The sequence below is a fragment of the Rhinolophus sinicus genome, chromosome 17 (assembly GCF_057876585.1).
Source record: "Rhinolophus sinicus isolate RSI-liver-muscle chromosome 17, RSI-T2T, whole genome shotgun sequence".
In the NCBI taxonomy this organism is placed as follows: domain Eukaryota; kingdom Metazoa; phylum Chordata; class Mammalia; order Chiroptera; family Rhinolophidae; genus Rhinolophus; species Rhinolophus sinicus.
The window spans coordinates 128604257-128621516 of record NC_142517.1 but is presented as its reverse complement, the minus strand read 5'-3'; the positions used below and the strand labels follow the sequence as shown (position 1 = coordinate 128621516).

The following is a 17260-nucleotide window of genomic DNA, read 5'->3' as shown; positions in this document are numbered from 1 at the left end:
GACTTGAAAACTTGGGGAGCTAGAAAGTATGGTACCTCAAAAAAAATCCTACTTTTTTAACCTTGAAACCCACTTTTCAATGAAATATTTCAAAAACCTAGTATATAAAATAGTTCAAATTTTTTTTTTTTTTTTGTAGTGGGACTTATCTAGCACTGATCTTGCCCTCCCACCAAACAGAAGACCCTGGGCTGTTACTTGGAACCCTTATGGGGTCTTTGCGCCATGATATTATGTGTTGCGTTTCCTGCATAAATGATCTAAATCAATTACAGAGCATGGTCCCAAAGTGACACTTGCATTTGCTGCTCTAAGAATTATTCTGCTTCACCACCTAACTATTTTCCCTCAGGGTAGCTCCCAAATAACTAGACATAAGCATTTTCCAAGTTGAAATGAACAGGACTAGGTTGCCAGGCTAGGACTGGGGATTGTGTTTCCTCTGACCCAGACTACCCTGAGATTTTCCATGTTTCCGTCACACATTTCCACATGGCTGATTGAAATTGGGCACATCTCTGTTCACGTGGTGGGAGATCAAAGCTGGGGTCGATGTTTCTAGTTGATACAAATGTTACCCTCTGTTCCACCAAATCAAAAGGCTAACATGCTGCCAAATTGGAGATGACCCTTTCATGTTGGTTTATTCATATTTTCTTTCTTTATCGAACGCCAAAAAGTACAGTGTGTGGGCAGATCACAAAATTTCATGATTTATTAATGTTCTTAAAAAATCTGTGTAATGGCTAAAACCATTGAAATTTTCTTTTGAATTGAGTAAGATTTGACAAGCACCTATATACTGTGTGATAATCTCTAATAGTTTTATAAAGACAATCTATTTAAAGGATAAAATAGTGATGTTTCTAACCTTTAAACTATATTAGGACTCATCATTTAGAAGGATGATAGTGTTAAGATTAGACTCTTGCTCTGTTTTTAGAAAGGTACTCTTTATACTATTGTTCTTGTACAAAATTAACATGTTATTAGCATATATATTAAGTCTTTCTCTGAAGATTCAGTAATTAGGAATGATGATTCCAGGAAATTTTCCAGAACATTCTTCTATTTTTAATTCTGTATCTTCTGGGTAGCATTCTCAAAGTGTGTTCCTGGGATCCTGGGTGTTCCCAAGACCCTTTCAAAGGATTTGAAATGTCAAAACTGTTTTCATAGTAACACTACGATGATATTTGCATCTTTTATTTGCATTCTTTTATGAGAGTAAAACGGAGTTTCCTAGAAACTACAAGACATGTGCTGTTGCAACAGATTGAATGCAGAAGCAGATATGAGAATCCATTAAGTCACACATTAAAGATATTTGCAAAATTTTAAAGCAGTGTTGCTCTTCTCATGAAAAATATTTTAATTTGGGAATATAGGATTATTTTTTCATAAAAATGTTTTGCTTATGTTAACATGTGTTTATTATTTTAACAAATTCATAAATATTTTTAAAACTGTTTTCATTTATATGTAACAGTTATCAATAACTATAACCCACACAAACTTAAGCTCCTTTGGGACCTCAAAAATTTTTCAGAGTGAAAAAGGGTCCTATGACTCAAATATGAGTATTTGACCCCTGCTATTCTACTATCCCCCTATTTAGTGTTCTTATATAGAAAATTCACTTTGTTGACGCTTCCTCAGGATTTACCAGGTAGACTGTGGAAGCTGTGCTTTTCATAATTTGAAATGAGTGTAAAAAAAGCTTTTGTGGCCAACCAGAGCCAGAAGGTGCCCTGTGGGAATCATCGTGTGTGCAAATGTGTGTGCTGTAACCATGTAAATGCACAATGGTAGTATTAGCAAAAACTTTATTATGTTATATTAGGCAAGTTGGTATTAGGTTCTGTGACTGGTTCCTCATTCAACAAATCACGAACATTTATTTTGTTCCTACTGAGTGACCCTTCATAGATGCTACAGAGATGAACTAAGTATGATCTCAACATACAGAGAAGCAGCTGGTACCGTGAGATATTAACTACAGCACAACGGACCGCGTGAAAAAGTACATCAATCAGCATTTTTTTGGCTGCCACTGTTGTGGTCCAGGAGGAATGAATGGGCTTATTTGGAGGAAAATATTTACTGAATAAACAAGCGAGGAAAATATAAAACTGTGTATAATATAGTTTAGACTCGAAGTTAAATATACCTGTATTCAGTATACAGAGAAATGAGGTAGATGCGTTCAGGAGTTGTTATATTCACTTAATTATCATCATTAGCATCAGTTTCTGGGGCTCTGGTAATGTTCTGGATTTTAAGTTAGATGGTAGTAACAAGGATATAGTCTCTTCATGATTATTTATCAAGCTGTGCACTTGTGATTTCCTAATTTTTCTGTGTATGCCATACTTCAATGAAAGAGGTACAAAAATTTAAACTTTTAAATTTAAAATCTCACTATAGAATGTTAAACTGCTTGCAGTATGCATTTTAAAATATTTATCTGAAGGCTCCTTTATGCTTATAGTCAGTCCTTATTTTTCTTTCATTTACCAAAGCTTTTTAGTGTGTTCTTCTTTTCAAGATCATGACAATGAATCACTTGGTGCTGAGCCTTCAGTTTGTAAATAATCTGTTGAGGTCTTTCCCTATCTCTCTCCTTATCTCTCTCTCTCTCCCTTCTTCCCTCCCTCCCTCCCTCCCTCTCTTTCTCTCAATGAATTTACCATAATGTCTTTAGTAAAAATAAAATGAAGTAATCAACCAGTTTAAAAATACATACTTTTGAAAAGTTTTTAATCAAAGTAATACACGTACATAGTTTGGAAATCAAATACAATGATAAGGTTTATAACATGTACACCCCTCTCTCCTTACCTCCAGATCGTACTGCCCTACACAGCCACTTTCCGTTTTTTGTTTTTTTTTTTACCTGTATATTCTGGGTTTTTCATCTTTGTATTTAAATAATATGCTTGTACTTTTGTTACTAGATGGGTCACTTTCAGCCATTACATATTGTCTTCCTATTACAGAAGATAAGGATTTAGTGTTTCCATACCACCTGTCTTTCAACACTTTCCCTTCTCCCTAATTTTTTCATTGTTATAAATTAATTCAATTAATTGAATTGGTAAAATGAAGTAAATCCCATTCACAGCTGAGTCTGCAGAATTCTAGAATTGCATATACAAAATAACATCACTTTTTCCTAGAGTTCATAATTGCCGTTATCTGCGATTGGCTTAGATTTTCATGTCCCAGTCCCAGATTCTTAACAGGCTTTTCGACGGAAACACTAAAAGTCCTCTCAATATTTACAAACACATAGGTCAATTTATTTTTTTTCTTTTATTTTTTTTTAAATTAAATTTATTGCGGTGACATTGGTTGGTAAAATTACATAGGTTTCAAGTGTACAATTCTATAATACATTGCATTGTGTGTTCACCACCCAGAGTCAGTTCTCCTTCCATCACCATATATTTAACCCCCTTTATCCTCCTCTACCATCCCCCATTCCCCCTTACACTTTGGTAACCACTAAACTGCTGTCTGTGTCCATGATTTTTCATTTTTTTGTCTTGTTCATTTGTTTCTTTCAGTTTTATATCCCACATATGAGCGAAGTCATATTTATTTTTGATCAACTTTGTTTTTTCTGGGAGTCATCCTGATTATTTCCATCCTCTTGCTGAAACCAGGATTGGTTGTTCTCTAAATTCCTATATAACTATTTGTTTGTGCAGGGTCATCTTTTTACAAATAATAATAATAATAATAATGAGGAGGAGGAGGCGGAGGAGGAGGAGAAGAAGGAGAAGTTATTTTTCTCCTCTTTTGTATGGGATTCCTTGTTTCCTGATATTCACATCTTGCTCTTTATTTAGTTTGGCAGAATTATACATTCCAGTGAGAAAGAATTTATCAATTAGTTTGGTACAAAATTTGACATAATAAGACTTCTAATCCATGAATGTGGTGTGTCTGTGTGTATGTGTTTGTATACAACTATATAAATATATTGCTGTGAATATATATATAGTTGTGAATAATATATATATGTATATATGTATATATACATATTTTTTTTTCACCTTTAGTTGTTCTAAGCAGTGTTTTGTAGTTTTCAGTGTAGCTGTGCTGTGCAACATGTCCATTGATAAATTTCTTCCCTAACTATTTTATTTTTGACACTATTATAAGTAGATTTAAAAAAAATATTTATTTTCTAATTATTTGATGCTAGTATGTAAAAACACAATGGATTTTTATGTATTGACTTATGTCCCTTGACTTTGCTAAATTCACTTATTTGTATAGTTGTTTTGTAAATTCCTTAAAATTTTCTATTTAGATAATTATGTCATCTGTGAATAGAGACAGTTTTACCCCTTTCTTTTTGATATTTGCGCTTTTTGTTTCTTTTTCTTACCCTATCAAACTGGGTAGGAGTTTTGCCTGTCTTTGAACTGTACATATATGAATCATAAAGTATATTCTGTTCTCTATTTGCTTCTTTCACTCAACACAATGTTTGTGGTATTCCATGTGTTGTAGTGATTAAGAATAGATTATTTCTTCTCAGTACTTTATAGTATTCCAATGTATAACCATGTCCAAGTTTATCCATTCTATTGTACCAGGGTATGTGCATTTTCAGTTTAAAGCCGTTAAAATGCTTCTGCGAACATTCTAGTACACATCTTTTATGTGAACATGTTACCGTGTTTCCCCTAAAATAATAGCTAGCAGGACAATCAACTCTAATGCATCTTTTAGAGCAAAAATTAATATAATACCCAGTATTACATTATACATGACCCGATATATTATATTATATTATATTATATTATATTATATTATATTATATTATATTATATTATAGTATAGTATATTATGGCCCGGTCTTATATTATAGAGCAAGAAAGAAATAAAAATAATTTAAAATATGTATGAGCTAAGTTGATACAGAAAGGACACAGAAAACATTTTAAAATTATATATTTTAATGAATTTAAAGTGAAGCTTTTACTCAGCATTCAACATTTATTTGGCTATTATAAAACCCAAAGCAAAAAATCTCTTTCATGACACTCAGTGAAAACAATGCACTAATGACCAATCACTTTAAATATTTATAGAAAGTTTAGTGGAGGAAGTGAGCTAAACCACGGAAGGAGTTCCTCTGGAGACCTCCAAAGAATGTTTCAAAGCCATGCCAGTGTGCCTCTACTCTGAGAAAAATGGTCAAGTAACCATGCGCTTTTGTTTCTCCAGGGAGAAGCTGGCTGTGGCTCGACTGCAGCGAGAAGTTGTCCAAAGGAGAAGTGAGGGGGCAATGGTAAGTTCTGGCTGCTCTCTCCTGATTCTGAACCTCCCTTCCAAAGGTCTCTGGCTTAAAAGGCATTTTGTCTCATTAAGGATATCTAAGGAAAAGAGTTGCTTGCAGTAAACTGAATGCTGTCTTGGTAAATAATGTGTTTATAATGTAGTTAAGTCAGCTCTACCATTTGCAGAGTCAGAGAGAGAGAGAGAGAGAGAGAGAGAGAGAGAGAGAGAGAGAGAGAGAGAGAGATTAATTAAGAAAAATAGCTATTTGGGCTTTGAAGAGCATGTTCCAATGTTCAAAGGGTTATAAGGCTTTATTTTCTGAAGGCGTATTGGATGCCCAGACTTCCAGCTGTGAGCACACTAGCCATAAATGAGCAATCTTGAATTTTCAGACAAGGACAGTTAACACAATTCAAGCTTCTCAGTTCTTCGAACTTAAAAACAAACAACCTAAAAGTACACTGCAATGTTTGCTAACGTAATTGTCTCTTATCCTTTTCACTCTTCACTCTTCACTATCTGCAGTGTGTTACCCCAGTCCTTTTCAGCATGTATCATTTAGAAAACTGATGTTTCCTTGTGTTTTGAATTGTACTAAAAATCAATATGGTTGTTTTTGGTCCATAGCAACTTCATTTCATAGACTCTCTTTGCCAAAGTATCTGCCTGTGTGCTACTCTAACATCAGAGACGACTGTCTGGGGACCCACGGAATGTATGTGGGGATTAACTGCTGCTGCTACCTCTGAGAGGGGAAAAAAAAAAAATATATATATATATATATATATAATTATATATATATATATATATATATATATATATATATATATATATATCACCAGATTTTTTTTCTTGCGTAAGCCAAAACAATGGCACATGTGCAATTTTTCAGCAAAAGAATTAGCTTTTTTTGAAAAAGAGAAGTGATGCATTTTTAGATTCTGAAGTGTGCTTCCATTTGATTTTGAGAGTTAGGTTAGAATTCATCCATTGAAAACACTGAAATCTGTAATTTGTAAGATATGCTGGCCTCACACTTTTCTCAGCAGGGAAAGCAAAGGGCTGGAGCAACAGGCTGAATGTTGAGTGGGAACTGGGAGGTACCGTGGCCCTTGAGATGCTAAAATAACTTAGGTGTCACATTGTTTGCTCATGATCTTAATGCAAAGAGAATCTTGAATGTTCAAATAATACGAAGCAACTGCTCACAAGCATCTTTAAGCAATGAACTGGAAATAAATGGGAGAAAATGAAGGTTTGGTCAAATAGCGACCTGAAAATGTTCAATCTGGGCTTTTACTGCAGTGCAAAATGTTTAGGGCTAGGCCATTCTGCAATATTTCGGTCTTTTGTTTAGGGCTAGCTCCTGTTCATCAGTTATGTTCGAATTGAATTTGAGGAAGTGACTTAACTTTTCTAGGTCTCAGTTTCTTCATCTTTAAAATGAGGAGGTTGGAACTGAGTGCTTCCATTAGCTTAGTGGGTCATACTACTGAACATTTGCTCATGTACTTGTTTTATAATGGGGTACTTTATCTGGTAATAGCTAAGTGTTACTTAAGTTCATAAAAAGAACAGGCATCTAAAGAATGTATCTTTCTGATTCTAACAGAGAATGGGCCTGAGTTGAAATCATCACAGACTGGTAACTCTCTGGGCTTTTACAAAATAAAACCTTTCTAAGAAACATTATAGAAGTAATTGTTCAGTACAGAAAATACCCAGACAGCACAGAGAAGCTAAAAGATGATTCTGGTTGCTCAAAAAATGACTTTGGAAAAGTTACCAGTGTTTTATTATTCTTGATATAACGATGGCAATGAAAAAGAAATCTTATGTATGTATTGATTGATTTGGCAAACATTCATTGAGCACCTGCTATGCGTCCAGCACTATTCTAGGCACTGAGGAAACCTCAGTGAAGAAAAAAAAAAAAAAAACAGGCAAAAATCTGAGAGCTTACACTCTAGTGGTTGGGGAAACATATCCAATGGACTTAAGAGTATTAGATGGTGGAAGCAGGTATGAGAAAATAAGATCTGGGGAGGGGAGGTTGGGAATTCTAGGGGATCACTATTTTAAATGGAGTGTTCATAGTAGTAAACTACTGAAAAGTTAGTGTTTGAACAAAACTTGAAGGAGGTGAAGGAATGAACCATGGTGATGTGTGAGGGGAGGAGCATTCCCAGGTGAGGAGATCAACCAGAGCAAAGGCGGGAGTCCTCGAGGCACAGCCTGGAGACAGGATGGGGGACCAAGTGGTGAGTCATCAAGTTCCCCAGGGATCTCTGACTCCTGCTGTGAGTGACTGGAGCCATTGGAAGGCTTTGAATGAGGCTGTGATATGATCTGATTTACTACTATTCATATTACAGTTATTTCCCCATTCCATAATTTATCACACCTCAGTTCCTCAAAGACACCATAAGCCCTGATTTTCACTAATGTCCTTTATTTTGTTTCCTTCTCCCTTTTTCAATATTTTCCCCCCTGCCTTGCCTAGTCAAACCCCACTGAGTTTTCTACTTAATTATATGCTTCAGCTTTTCTGCTCCTAGGATTCATTTATTTCTGAAGTCCCGATTCTTTCATCTGACAGCTCCTTAAATCAGGCAGTTCTATTAATCCTCTAAATTTAATTCTTGCTGTTACAAGTCCAGAATTTTTGTCACGTCTATAGCAGAAATGGAAAGCAGTTTATCACAACCAGATCACCTCATGTTTTAAAAGACTACCATTTATAGTGTTCTATATTTTTATCCACATGAAAAGAAAAATGATATGGAAAAAGTTATTTAAGAAACATTTTCACAAAAGCTATCTAATTGAGGCAGAGGTTTATTTTTAAAATCGTCAATGAACCTGTTATAATCAAAATCTTTAATGCAAAGCATGCCCTTATAAAAATGTGACTGTATGCAATAAATCTCTTATACGTTTAAGATAGTACCCAAGGCACAATTTTTGAGATATTGATTTTAATTTTTAACATACTTTTTATTTTGGAATAATTTTAGGCTTATAGTAAAGTTGTACACCTGCATACTCTTTAACCAGTTTTCTAATACTAACACTTAACATAATTATTGTATAATTATCAAAACTAAAAGATTTACATTGGCATGTTACCATTAACTGAACTCCAGATTCTGTTAGTTTCACCAGGTTTTCCAGTAATATTCCTTTTCTGATCTAGAATGCAATCCATGGTACTGCACTGCATGTAGAGAGATTTCTTTTTAATGGCTAGTTGACACATATGGGGGAGGAAGAAGAACTTGAGCTTGAGCACCTACTGTGTGAGTGAGTCAGGTCTGGATTTAAAGTCCAGGTGTACCAGTTGTTAGTCGTGTGACCTCATGCATCTTACTTTAGTGGTTTTTATCACTTCTGTATGCTCTTTTGTTCTGTTAACTCAAGTCTTTGAGAATGCTTTCTTTTGGTATATTAGATATTTCATATTTGTTTCCTGTGTCCTAAATTCTTTCTTCCATAAAATAACTGTCAACTTTGTTTTCCTACTTACCTGTCATTATTCTTCACAAACTGCTCTAAGAGTGTATGTACTTCTCTTCACTCTGGGAAATTGTGTTTTAGCCTGTGCTCTGTATCAGTGGCTTGGTTTACTACAGCATCTATTCTGTCCTTAAGACTTTAATGTCATCTTAAATTTTCTTATATGTAAAAAGGTCCATTCCACGCCAAGAGTATAAAGATATTCAGTTTCGTTATCTTTTAGAATGCATATAGTTCTTATTTTCCTTCATGTAAATCTTCATAAATTCTATGTGGAATTAAGTTGGTAGGAATCAAAAATGTTATCGCAAATTGATAGTTAATTTTGCGACATCATTTATTGAATTATCTAACTTTTACTATCACCTTTAGCATAACTCAAATACCCATATCAATCTAGGTTAATTATTTGACTGCTTATACTTTTCCTTTAACCATTGTATATTCTTATACTATTCTAAATTATTTTAATTACTTGAAATTTAGTTTGTTAATATTTTGTAAGCCAAGTTCCTTCTGATCATATTTTTTTTCTCCAAATTTGTAAAGACAGTTTTACTTATTGAATAGAAGTACGTGTTCATTAGTTAAAAATATGTATTTGGATTTAAAAAAATAGCAAAAATGTTTTTATGTGTATTTATGACACAAAATATCTCACAGAGAGTATTTCAAATGATATAAACAATGGCTTAAGTGTATTTGCTGTTTTCTTACGTTTACTTTTTTTTTTTTTTAATTTAAAGGACTATTGCTTCTACCACTGTTAATTTGTTTTTGTTTTGGATGGAAGAGATATGAATATCTACACTGTATTAATATCCTACCAAACACAATTTTTAAAATGCTTGAGTAAGTTATGTAAAACCTCAATAGTCTGTGGCTTCTTTTCATCTCAGTGATTAATTTTTATTTGGGAAAAAGAAAAATACCAATTCTTCATTAGTCATCTCAAGGCAATAAGGAAACACAGGATCCCTATTTACCCTGTTACAAGATCCCATATATCCAGATATTCAGAGATAGTCAGACACTAGCTGGGTGTTACCCTACTGTACCATCATCTAAATTTATAATCATACCTCATTTTTTCCATAGTGAACATCCAAGGATTAATGATCAAAGATTGAGATATTGACAGTTATTTTAGGTAGTTGAGAAAAAAAGAAGAATTTGAGGAAGTAGGGAGATCAGAATTTTTGGATCCCCATTGTTGGAGAATGGGGCAAACTTATAGCGTCAGTCGCCCTTGCCAGATCTGCTCATTCAGTTCCGCCGTATGAACAGTCAGCTATGGTGCTGATACTGGGGTTGGCTGGGTTAGCTGATGATATAAGCTTGGACAAAAACACTTGGAAGGAACTTCACGCCTATGTCCTGTATCTGTTCATGGTTTCTTGTGGGTCTCAATTTAAAACAGAGATCTCTTCTTTTAATATCCGCATTGTATTTGAGAGATTTACACCTAGTCTTATTTTTAACCTACTTGTTCCCTGCCTTCAACAGCATGTGAGTTTCTTTTTCCTTTTAGTAACGTATTATAAAAAAGCAAAAGTAACATTGTCGGATACCTGTTAGTTCAACAAGAAAAAAATAATTTCTTTCAACTTACGAGACACGTAAAAACTGGAACATTGCACAAAACCCAGGAGACATTGCTGTGGGGAACTGTCAGGATTTGGCCTAGTATGCCTTTCTTCTTGCCATTGCTGAACAGCTGTATAGTCTGACCTCTGGCAGACAAAATGCAGCCAAAAAGGGAAATTCACACTTTGAAAACCCAGGAACAAGAGGGACATGGAACTATCTATAGTGCCTAAACATGCCAGCTCCTACTGCTAGCTTTCCTGGGGTCAGGTTTTGGGTTTTGATGGAATTACAAGATGGCTGTTCACAGTAGCCCAGTGGATGATACAACTGGTTTTCTAATTGCTAGTAGTCAAGAAAGGGAGGTTAGGATGGGTACAAGGTGAATTAAGCTTTTTTTTCTGTTTTTCTTTAAATTGAGATATCATTGACATGTTAGTTTCAGATATATAACATAATGATTTGAGATAATCACCACCACAATAAGGCTAATTAACATCCATGACCATACTTAGACTGTTTTTTTCCCTTGTGATTGAGAGCTTTTAAGATCTACTCACTTAGCAACTTACAAATAGTCAATACAGCATTATTAACTATAGTTACCATGCTGTACATTATATCCTCAGGACTTATTTATTATATAACTGAAAAGTTTTACCTTTTGAACCCCCTCCCCCACCACTAGCAACCATCAATCTCTGTATCTTTGAGTTCATTTTTTAAAGATACCATATATAAGTGAGATCATAGAGTATTTGTTTGACTTATTTCGCTTAGCATAATGCCCTCAAGGTCCACCCATGTTGTTGCAAATGGCAGGATTTCCTGCTTTTTTATGGCTTAACCAGATATATATATATATATATATATATATATATATATATATATATATATACACACACACACACACACACATATATATACATATATATATATATACATATGCATAACTGTATATATAACATTTTTTATTCATCTGTTGATGAATGCTTAGATTGTTTCCATTTCTTGGTTATTGTAAATAACACTGCAGTAAACATGGGTATACAGCTATCTTTTGAAGACAGTGATTTTATTTCCTTTGCATAAATACCTAGAAGTAGAATAGCTGGAAATATGGTGGTTCTATTTTTAATTTTGGGAGGAAACGTCATACGGTTTTCTATAGTGGCTGCACCAATTTACATTCCTACCAAGAGTGCACAGAGTTCCCTTTCTCCACATCCTCAAAAGCACTTTTTTCTTGTCTTTTTTATGATAGCCAGTCTAATAAGTGGGAGGTGATAATCTCATTGTGATCTTGATGTGAATTCCATGATTAGTGATGTTGAGCACCTTTTCATGTACCTGTTGGCCATCTCTATGTCTTCTTTGGAAAAATACCTATTTAAATCCTCTGCCCATTTTTCACTGGATTGTTTAGTTTTTTGCTGTTGAATTCTATGAGTTCTTTTACATTTTGGATATTAACCCCTTATCAGATATGTGATTTGCAAATATTTTCTCCCATTTGGTATGTTGGCTTTTTATTTTGTTAATGATTTCCTTTGCTATGCAGAGGCTTTTTACTTTGATGTCGTCTTATTTGCTTATTTTTGCATTTGTTACCTTTGCTTTTGATTCAGATCCAAAAAATCATTGCTAAGACTGATATCAAGGAACTTACTGCCTATGTTCTCTTCTAGGAGTTTTATGTTCAAGTCTTACATTCAAGTCTTTATCCATTTTGAGTTAAATTTTGTGTATAGGGTGAAATAGTGGTCCAATTTCTTTCTTTTTTTTTTTTTTTTTAATGTGACTCTCCAATTTTCCCAGCACCATTTATTGAAAAGACTGTCTTTTTCCCCATTGTATATTAATGACTCCTTTGTCGTAAATTAATTGACCATATACACATGGGTTTATTTCTGGGCTCTATTCTGTTTCCTTGATCTATGTGTCTGTTTTTATAACAATGCAATACAGTTTTGATTATTGTACCTTTGTAATGTAGTTTGAAATCAGGAACTGTGATATCTCCAACTTGGTTCTTTTTTCTCAATATTGCTTTAGTTATTCATGGTTTCTGTGCTCCCATACAAATTTTGGGATTGTTTGCTTCATTTCTGTGAAAAAATGGCATTGGGTGTTTGATAGGAATGCATTAAATCTGTAGGTTGCTTTGAGTATTATGGATATGTTAATATTATTCTTTTCAATACATAAGCATGGCATATATTTCCATTTATTTGTATATTCTTCAATTTTTATCATCAATGTCTTATGGTTTGCAGTGTACAGGTCTTTCATCTCCTTGGTTAAATTTGCTCCTAGGTATTTATTCTTTTGATGAAATTATAAGTAAGATTGCTTTCTTAATATTTCTTTCTGATAGTTTATTATCAGTGTATAGAAATGCAAATGAATTTGGAAAAACTGGGATTTTGGCAGCATAGACAGTTTGGATTTGTCTGTGTTAACATACTGGTGTTAGAAACAGTCATGGCAGTTGAGTTTAAAGTATCATCCAAAGAACAGAAGCAACTGGGACAATACATCATTCACAGTGTTTGTCATTGGCTGAAGAATTTCCACAAAACATATTTGGAAAAAAGCCAGGACAGTTTTTTTTTCTTGCTTACAAAAGCCAAGTTAATAATTTAAAAAGCCAAGTGGACATGACTTTCTAAGAGTTTAAAACGGTAAGTGCCAAACTTCAAGACAGGTTTCTGTGTATTTACAAAATTTTGGAAATAGACCCCTTATATTATTATTTTTTAAATGTATCTATTCAACATATCCAGCAGAGAATAAAAATGAAGTCCTTGCTTCCATGAAATTTATAATATAAAATATTTATTGTACAAGTGCATCAGTGTCATACCTTTTATGATTTCTGTCTACAGTCAGTAATATCAGAAATCAATAACAGCCAAAAAATTGGCTAACTTTGAAATTTATGTAGAATATTTTAAGTAATTCATTTTTGAACAAGCAAAAGGGAAATTCAAAATGCTGAAACTGAATGAGAATGGAAACAGTACATATACACAAACTTATGAGATGTAATCAAATGAATACTTAGGGTGAAATGTGTAGCTTTAAATGCATGTAGTAGAAAAAGAAAAGATTTAAAATTGATTAGTCTCCAACCCAAGCAGTAATAAAGAATAATAAAATAAATCTAAGGAAATAAAAGGAAAGAAGCAATGAAATAAAAAACAAAGCAATGAAGCACAAAATGAAGAAATAGCAGAAAATTTTTAGCAACACCAATTTATTCATATACACATAAAAATTGTAAGACATTCAGAGATGTGAACACTAGGTATTTGATGATATTAAGAATTATTTTTAATATTTAGGTTTAATCTTGATATTATGGTTGTGTGTTTTTTTAAGTCCTTATTGATTGGAGGTACATACAGAAATATTTACCACTGAAATGCTCCAATGTTTGGTTTGCTTCTAAATAATAATGGAAGAGGGAAGTAGGTGGAGGTTCAGATGAAAAAAAACAACAAAAAAGAACATTGTCCATATTTGTTAACTATGGAAATTGAGGCTATGTTATATTTTTCTTCCTAATTTTATAAATGTTTAAATGTTTTGTATTTTTTAAATGATATGCCCTCCCTCCCTAAAAAGCTGCTAGACTGTGATGATTTTACAGAGGAGTTCAACCAGATCTTTAGTGAAGGACATACTGTTTTATACAAACTGGTGCTGTAAAAAGAAAACGAGAGGACTATCTCTAACTCACTGTTTTAAAATAAGCTTTTCATTAGAATAGTTATATATTTACCAAAAAATTGCAAAGAGAGTACAGGATTTTTCCATATGTCCCATACCCAGTTCCCCAATTACTAACATCTTACATTCGTGTTGTACATTTGTCACAACTGATGGACTGATATTGATACATTAACAAAAGTCCATACTTTATTCAAATTTTCATAGTTATACCTGAAGTCCTTTTTCTGTTTCAGGATCCCATCCAGGACACACATTGCATTTACCTGTCAGGTCTCCTTAAGCTCTTCTTTGTTGTGACTGATTCTCAGACTTTCTTTGTTTCTGATGTAGTGGACAGTTTTGAGGAGAACTGGTTAGGTATTTGGGGGGCGTTGTCTGATGTGTTTCTCATGATTAGACTGAAATATGTTTTGGGGAGGTAGACCACAAGTTAAAGTGCCATTTTCATCACATCATATCAAGGTTGCATGTTATCTGTCTAACTTATCACTATTTAGGTGAGCCTTGGTCACATGGCTGAGGCAATGTTTGTCAGGTTTCCACTGTGAAGTTCCTCTCCCCCCACCCCTTTCCATATGTCCTCTTTGGAAGAAATCACTATGCACAGTTCACACTTAAGGAGTGCAAACATCCTTTGAGGGTAGAGTATCTACATAAATTGTTTTGAATTCTTCTGCATGAAATATGTGTCTCTTCTTGTCCATTTATTTATTCAATCATTAATATCACCGTGAATGTGTAGCTATTTACTTTATACTCTGGGTTATAAACCAATATAAACTAGTTCATTTTGTTGCTCAATTTGTTCCAGCTCTGGCTATTAGTAACTCTTTTAATTGGCTCCTTTGGCTCTCTAACATATTCCCATCAGTGTTTTTATATGTTTCCTTCCTTCCTTCCTTCCTTCCTTCCTTCCTTCCTTCCTTCCTTCCTTCCTTCCTTTCTTCCTTCCTTCCTTCCTTGTTTCTTTTCCTTTCTTCCCCCTCCCTCCCTCCCTCCCTCCCTCCCTCCCTCCCTCCCTCCCTCCCTTCCTTCCTTCCTTCCTTCCTTGTTTCTTTCCCTTTCTCCCTCCTTCCCTCCCTCCCTCCTGCAACAATCTTAGAATCAGGCATTTTTTCCAGGGAACACGGGTTCCTTTTAATGGACAAACATATTTAAAGTCAAGATCTGGGTGCTAGGTGCCAACTCACTTTTTTAAGGCTTCGTTTAAGTAGTATTTATTCCCAAAATGCAATGGTTGCTTAGCATTAGAAAATGTACTAATATAATTGACACAAGTAATAAACAAAGAAAACAAAACCTCAATAGCTGTAGAATCAAACATTTGATAAAATTCAATATCAGTTCATAACAATATTTTTTAAAATGTAGTTGGCCAAGAATAAATGGAAATTTCCTTAAAGTGATAAAGGGTGTCTACTGAAAATCTTCAATAAACATTGTGTTTAATGGTGAAATGTTAGAAGCATTCCTTTTAAATTCCATAACCAGAACAGGATGCGTCCTACCACCACTTCTGTTCACTGTTGTGTGTCTGATCCTAACTAGTGTGATAAAATAAGTGATATAAAGGTTGGGGATGAAAAGCACCATTTGTATTATTTAAAAATAATAATTATCTAAATAGAAAATCGAAGGGAATCTTCAGACAAACTTAAAAAACAGCTGGATATAAAATGAATGTACAAAAAAGTCAAGAGAATTCCTACACATCAATCATCAACTGTTTTTTTCGGTAGTGCCACCACTTTAAATAGCTTTTCTATCTTTCATTAAATTTATTGGGGTGACATTGGCTAGTAAAATTATACAGGTTTCAAGTATACAATTCTATAATACATCACCTGTATATTGCATTGTGTGCTCACCACCCAGAGTCAGTTTTCCTTCCACCACCATATATTTGGTCCCCTTTTCCCTCATCTCCCACCCCCTAACTCCCCTTATTTATAAAGTTTAGTTTTAAAAGATAGTACTTAAAATAGTTTTAAAAAATTTTACAGGAATAAATCGAAAAAGGAATGTATTTAATGTTGATGGACACATTGTTAAAGAGTATAAAGAGAGACCCAACTTAATGGAGAGATATGTCATATATTCTTGGAAGAGAAGGCACAGAGGTATCAACTTACCCCAAAGTGATTTATACACGCCATGTAATTACAATCAGAATACCAGCAGGGTTTTCACAAAATACCAAAAGATCATCCTAATGTTAACATGAAAAAATGTAGGTTTAAGTATAGATGATACAATTTTGAAGAAAGATAATACGAGGAAATTGCATCCTACCACTCATGAAGATTTATTATAGAGCTAAATCAATTAAATCAATGTAGTGTTGGGCAATGCTCAAAAACATATTATTGAAAAATAAGTAGAAAAAATTAACATGTATAGGAACAACACACACCAAATTTAGGATAATGAATGCTTCTGGGAGGTGGGGAAGGCTTAAGGTATATCCATTTATTTAATTTGTTAATGAAGCATCTATCATAAAATGTTTTTAAAAATCTATTAAATCTGGATGGAGTTAAGCGATGTCTCATATTTCTGAAATATTTTCTGAATTTTAAAAATATTTCATCTTAACCATCCTAAGTGAATTTAAATTAAAATGTGGAAATTAAAAAAAGAAAGGAAGGAAGGAAGGAAGGAAGGAAGGAAGGAAGGAAGGAAAAAAGGAAGGAAGAAAGAAAGAAGGAAAACATAATGCCATCACAAGAGAAGATAGGGTAAATTAAAAGAAAAGAATAGATTGCTCAGAGGAATGTGTTAGAAAATATGTTATTTTATGACTGGGGCAGAGTGAAGGCATGTCTCAGGATGACACCAGGAACATAAATTGTGAAGGTAAACGATGGAGATTAGACATGGTAAAAAGCACTTACTGCTGTTGAGGTTTCATAAACCAAGTTCATAAATGATCATAAATACCCCCTTTTTTTAAATTGCAACACATACAGTAGATATAAAGACATAAAATTCTAGGAATTTTTAGAGAAATTCAGAACAATGCTGTGGACTACATACTAGCTGGGTTCAATCTTAAGCTGTGTTTGAAAAATTGGATCAGTCTACAGCCTCTTAGATTTCCCTTGGATTCTTCCAAGTAGAA

General features: G+C 33.8%; 1 protein-coding gene across 8 annotated transcripts in view; it reads left to right on the top strand.

The window, feature by feature from the left end:
- The window catches only part of NCKAP5 (NCK associated protein 5), a 967526-nt gene that overhangs the window by 472697 nt on the left and 477569 nt on the right, over positions 1–17260 (top strand). For all 8 annotated transcript variants that reach the window (XM_088794122.1, XM_088794125.1, XM_088794123.1 and 5 more), the window contains one exon: positions 5245–5308. In XM_088794122.1, coding sequence (XP_088650248.1) covers positions 5245–5308 — 64 coding nt within the window. The remainder of the gene's footprint in view (positions 1–5244; positions 5309–17260) is intronic.